Source organism: Mesitornis unicolor, unplaced genomic scaffold, assembly GCF_000695765.1.
Source record: "Mesitornis unicolor isolate BGI_N332 unplaced genomic scaffold, ASM69576v1 scaffold7863, whole genome shotgun sequence".
Classification (NCBI taxonomy): Eukaryota; Metazoa; Chordata; class Aves; order Mesitornithiformes; family Mesitornithidae; genus Mesitornis; species Mesitornis unicolor.
Window position 1 is genome coordinate 47103 of NW_010172526.1, and position 5665 is coordinate 52767.

At 39.5% G+C, this 5665-nt stretch overlaps 1 protein-coding gene across 1 annotated transcript in view; it reads left to right on the forward strand.

Moving 5' to 3' along the window:
• The window catches only part of LOC104537510 (cytosolic carboxypeptidase 3-like), a gene marked incomplete at its 3' end in the record, with an annotated part of 13147 nt that overhangs the window by 5943 nt on the left and 1539 nt on the right, over positions 1-5665 (forward strand). The window contains 4 exon segments of the mRNA XM_010180412.1: positions 1456-2002; positions 2004-2245; positions 3806-3968; positions 5049-5175. Coding sequence (XP_010178714.1) covers positions 1456-2002; positions 2004-2245; positions 3806-3968; positions 5049-5175 — 1079 coding nt within the window.

A 5665-nucleotide genomic window follows, 5' to 3' on the forward strand; every position in this document is an offset into this window, starting at 1 on the left:
AGGAGTTGCTGTCTGTCTGGGAACTACCTGCTGCTGAGTTCCTACAGGCCCTCCTAAAATCTGGTTTGGGAAAGAAAAATACAGCCCAGTAGTTACTCCCATGCAAAAAAATTAAAATATCATGATAGAGATCTCAGATTTTATGCATGCTTTTGAAAGTTTTACTGGATTAACTACTGAAATATTTTTTTTCCTTAATGTTAAGGAAGAGCATGAAGAGAAAGGGAAGGGTAGAAAACTATGAATGAAATTTCAGCTAAATAGATAGTAATTATTCAAGTGGGTATCCCAGCCAGCAAAGCTAACAGTCCCTCTCTAATGAAAACCCCTGTGGGTCTCTAGTAACTTCAGGCATGTAAAACAGAAGTTACTGTTGCCTATGGCAATAGCAATTCAAGGAATGAAAAAACCACTTCTGGTAATCTTGGCTTTATGTAACTTCCCTGAGCAGCACTAGCAGAGCTTTAACAACACTACAGGAGAGAGAAAGAGAGACAGACTGCTGCAGGATAAATCTTTAGCACAGCCCCAGTGAAGCAAGGGCAGACACAACCCTGTTCTGGAGGGAGGCAGCTTTAACCCTGCTGTATGGTACAGGGTCAGTCCCCCTTATTTGACAGTGTAATAAGGGGTCAGTTTCTCATCAGGGGGATTCAGCAGTAAGGAGATAAAAGGAAGCAAGACGACAGGAGCTGAGAATACAACAGCTTGGCAATCAGTGCCCGGCCACCAGTACAAATCCTTCACTTTGCCAGTTAAAAATTTATGTAGCAGGGAATTTTACTCCTGGCATCTAAGACAGCAGGTTGAATATTGCCAGCGTGAAACCCCCAGTCTCAAAGTACATTATTCCAGCCTGGGAGACCTGCAGTTTTCACCTGTCCCCCTTTTCCCTGAGCTGGCTCATGCTGCTAGGGTCAGGCAGAGTCACCAGTGTGGCTACAGTGGCTCTGCAGCAGGGTCTGTGGACTCACAGATTTTGGCAGAAAAGACTCATCCTCTCTCTATTTTGTGGGTACAGTTTGGGGATAACAAGAAGTTTTGATTACCCTAGTTTTCCACTTCTTCCATGCAGAGATACAGGCACCTCCAAGACAGAGTCAGATCTCAGGGTGGCTGAAATCTATAAGGTTAAGTGGGAATAGGCAACAAAATCTTCGTACAATTATTTTTATGCTCACCTAATATTGCTTTGAAGTTATCTCAATGAAGTTGTCTGTAGAAGGAATTTTCAGAAGGATACAGGTATTCTGTAAAAAGACTCAGTTGCATTATTGACATGCTTGGTGCGATCGGTGGCATCTTTGCCTGGCAGCTTCATAGACTTCAATTTCTGACAGTATGGATTGGTTTTACACCTGATTCACTGCAGGGTGCTATTTCATGGTAGTCTGTCACTGCACCATACTACAGTGCTAACCAGTGTCGACAGTTTGTCTTCTTTCTGCCTGCCAGCAATGAATTTGAGTACCAGCTCACCCTGCACACCGACGTCTACACCAGCAGACACACGCAGTGGTACTACTTCCAAGTGAGCAATACTCAGGCAGGTATGCCGCATCGCTTCACTATTGTCAACTTTACCAAGCGTAACAGCTTATACAAACGCGGCTTGCGGCCGCTGTTGTACTCAGAAGCCGATGCTGAGAAACACCAGGTTGGCTGGCGAAGGACTGGAGTTGAAATCAAGTATGTCAAAAACAATGCGCGCCAAGGTGGACGTTAGTATTTCTCGCTCACTTGGACGTTCCAGTTCCCTCATGACCGAGACACCTGCTACTTTGCCCACTGCTATCCTTACACCTACTCCAACCTGCAGGAGTACCTGGTGGCCATCTCTAAAGATCCAGTGAAGTCCAAACTCTGCAAGATTCACATCTTGTGCCATTCACTGACAGGAAACGTAGTATATGTTTTAACTATCACCAACTCCTCCAAAAGCAGCAAGGGCTCTGAGAGGAAGGCTGTGATACTGACTGCGAGGGTGCATCCAAGAGAAACAATAATGGATAAACAGTTCCTGGATAATGAAGGGCTTTCTGGATTACATTCTTGGCGATTCAGGTGAAGCTCAACTGCTGCGGGACAATTTTGTCTTAAAAGTAGTACCCATGTTGAATCCAGATGGTGTGATTGTGGGAAATCACTGCTGTTCTTTGACAGGTCAGGACTTGAACTGCAAATACAGGTCTAATGTGAAGAAATACTATCCTTCCGTCTGGTATACCCGAAACATGATCTAAAGGTAACCTCATTTTCTTTCCCTTTAGAATAGATGATTTTCCTTTCCATTGTCTGTGTGTTAGTGTGAATTCTCTGTCCCATGTTGTTTTGGTATGTTTACATCTTTGCTCTGTACCCAAGCTTTTATGACTGTTTTGTTTACGTTCAGTTGCATTTCAGAGTGGGGTTTTTTTTTCTTCAGTATTGTGCAGGTTTTTCTTTAATATCCTTTCTCCAATCCTGGTAATAAGTTGTATTGCTAAAGTAAAAGAGTTTTTGTCAAAACATTTTCAGCATATCTCTCCCTATTATCCTCTGCCAAAATCTACTTATCAAATTCCCTATTTTTATAATTTTCTTCTTTTCTGGTGTTTTTCACATCCCAGAATGAAAATAGGTTCAGAATAGATCCCAAATGTCCATTTGACAGCAAAGACTTCCAAGTTTGCTTTATGTTTTGCTACAAATATATTTGATTTCTTATGCAGACTTCCAGTCACAGAGCCATTGATACTCTGGATATGAAACTAAATCTTTGGGTATTAAACTAAACCTTCAGCTAGTAAACTAAATCCCTCTGGTTTAACTTCTGTAGAAAGACTTGTGTAAAAAAAGCTCATGTGAGAATTACTACATTTAGTGTTTTTCATCTAGTTACAGCCTGCTTTAAATAAGATCTGTGTTCTTTCTAATGAATCTTTTGGCATGTAGATCCCTAGCTTACAGGGGAACGCGCACTGCACCTGTCCTTTTTTTTCTATGAGAATTCCTCTCTCTGTCTTACTATATGGAGACGGCCGGACTTGTGAGTGCCCTGTAATTAATATTAACTATATCTGCTGAAGTGCTGCTGACCTTCAGCCTCATATTTGGCTACTGTCAGCTGTGATAGATGTGTTTATTGCTGCTTCCTTCTTAGCTCCACTGTGGATTTCCAACTCCTGCAAAAATGACAAGGTGTGATGCCATCACATCTTCCCTATAGAGCTCTGCTTGGATGCAGATTGGGCATTGGGGGTGTGGGCTGCTAAACTCCAGTGTGTCTACCTGCAAATTTTCCTTAAAAAGCAATAAAACATTGCAGAATTTTGACACATCATAAAAAGTTGATGTCTCCAGTTTGAAAAAGGAAAGAATATTCAGTGCTGTTTATGCTTCAGTCTCGTAATTGTACAGAATGTATAATTCAACATGTGTACAAGAGTGAAAATACAGTAGATAAGAATAGAAGGTTTCAGCTGTACAACGTGCTTGTGTACACATCTGTAGAGCTGGATGTATTATAACTGAGCCTCAGAGTTAGAACAAACACATAGATACATGGGCAAAGGCTGATGATTCATACACTCATATCTTATTTCTGTGCTGTGACAAGTGTTTTATTCTGGAGGGAACTCACTTGGCTTTAGTCTAGTACACTAAGGGTTTAACTTAGAGCTCAGAATATGAAACTTGTATTGATTTCTCGCTCTTTAGGTTACACGTGAGCTTCAGTGTAATGTATTTGTTCTGACTTATTTCTGAGGTGGAGGAATAAAGAAACCACTTTTAATAAAATATATTCTATCATCTTGTATTACAGCATGATGAGGGAATGTGGTGTTTTTCTGTATTGTGACATCCATGGTCACAACATGCAACAAAATGTCTTCATGTATGGTTGTGAGAGAAAGCAGCAAGCAAAAGCACCAGACACGCAGCCACATGTCTTCCCACTCTTGCTGAGCTAGAGCTGCCCAGATAAGGTAAGCAAATGTCTGGCTAGAAACTTACTCACCTAAAATCTCAAGCATCATCTGAGATCCCAAATTTTTTGTCACACTTACCAGAAGACCACACTTCACTCAGTAAAATAATCTTCAATTGACTAAAACTAGAAATGGTAGGAATATGAAATTTTAACTCCTTTGAAATTCCAGCACTCTGAAAATGTATCATGCTGAATTGATACATGAAGTTAGCATTTTTAATTTTTTTAAAGGAATGAGAAAAAAGGTAATATCAAAGTAATGTTGCTTCAACAATGTCAGAAATTAACATTAAATATCATGTACTCATATATTAAATTGCAGCTTTAAAATACATTGTAGAATTAAAACCAAACAAGTAAGCAAATAAGAGACTAAAGAAAAATGTTTCTACTGATTGAATTCTTTTGAAAATTTATGTTGAAAATTATGTCAAAATCACCATGTTTGTGTAAGATGTCTCAATCAGGGGGAAAAAAAAGTTTAATACGAAATGACAGCTTTTAAAATATGTAATTTTCCAGCAAAATCTGACTGCAGTAGGCTTCTTTTGAACTAGAAAGGCTGCAAAGGCTCAGTAAATAAAACAATACACAAACTAACCTACTAGATGCTATTGCATACTTGCAGCTAGTGCTTTTTTCCTCAGATATCAGTAATGAGGTGGTTGTGAGCTGCAGATCAGTTGCATCAAACTGTTGGTCCATTAACTCATGAGAGAAGAGCTATTCCAACTTTTTATTAAATACACATGTTGGTATATAACAGAATTTGTGGTAACTCAGCTGGCCAGCTGTTAGAAACAGGAAGTAGAGCTACATAAAAAAATATCTGCAGATGTCTCAGAAATCCTTAAAGCAAAATAAACTCATAATCAAAGGTCTGTTACTTCACCTACATCTCCATTATACCAGTAATAACAGTATGCTCTGAGCTATGTTGTGCAATATTCAAGTAGAGTGAACATTCACAATTGTTTACCTGGCAGATAAGGTTTAAAAATACTTGCAGAGTTAAAATGAAACTATTGCATCTTCCTGTTTACTTCAAAGGCTAATGCTGTACCTGTCTTTTCAGTTCTCATTCCCAGACTGCTGTTTCAGAGTACGGAAGAGCAAAGAAGGCACAGGTCGAGTGGTAATGTGGAAGATGGGCATCAACAACAGCTACACTTTGGAAGCCTCTATCTGTGGCTCTAAGTTGGGTGAGACAATTCCCGGTAGCTATTTAATAGGAATAATCAAACAAGACCTTTACTTTTTCGTGTCAAATGGTAGCTTGAGCTACACTTTGTTGGTGTTCTGTCTTATTGGGTAGAAATGAATGACGATTCAAGATGAGAGTTGGAAAAAACACTAAAACTAGGGCGTTCACCTCGCAACCTTTCAGGCCACCACTAGCATTACTACATATCTATCATGAAACAACAACATTAGTGGATGGCAAATTAAAAGCAGTAATTAAAGCCAGTTGTATTTTTAGAAAATTTTGTGACAGGGAATTAGTTAACTATGCATTATAGTTAACCTCCCCCTCAAGTGGATAGATTTGTTCATATAGGCAGAATAATCATCTGTAATATCGTCTGTATAAAACTCCAGCAGTCATAGACCTGTCTAGCATCTGTCAGTGAAAGATTCATGAGTTTGGAGTCAGCCACCACCTGAAATATCATTGATACCTAGCATTCAGCA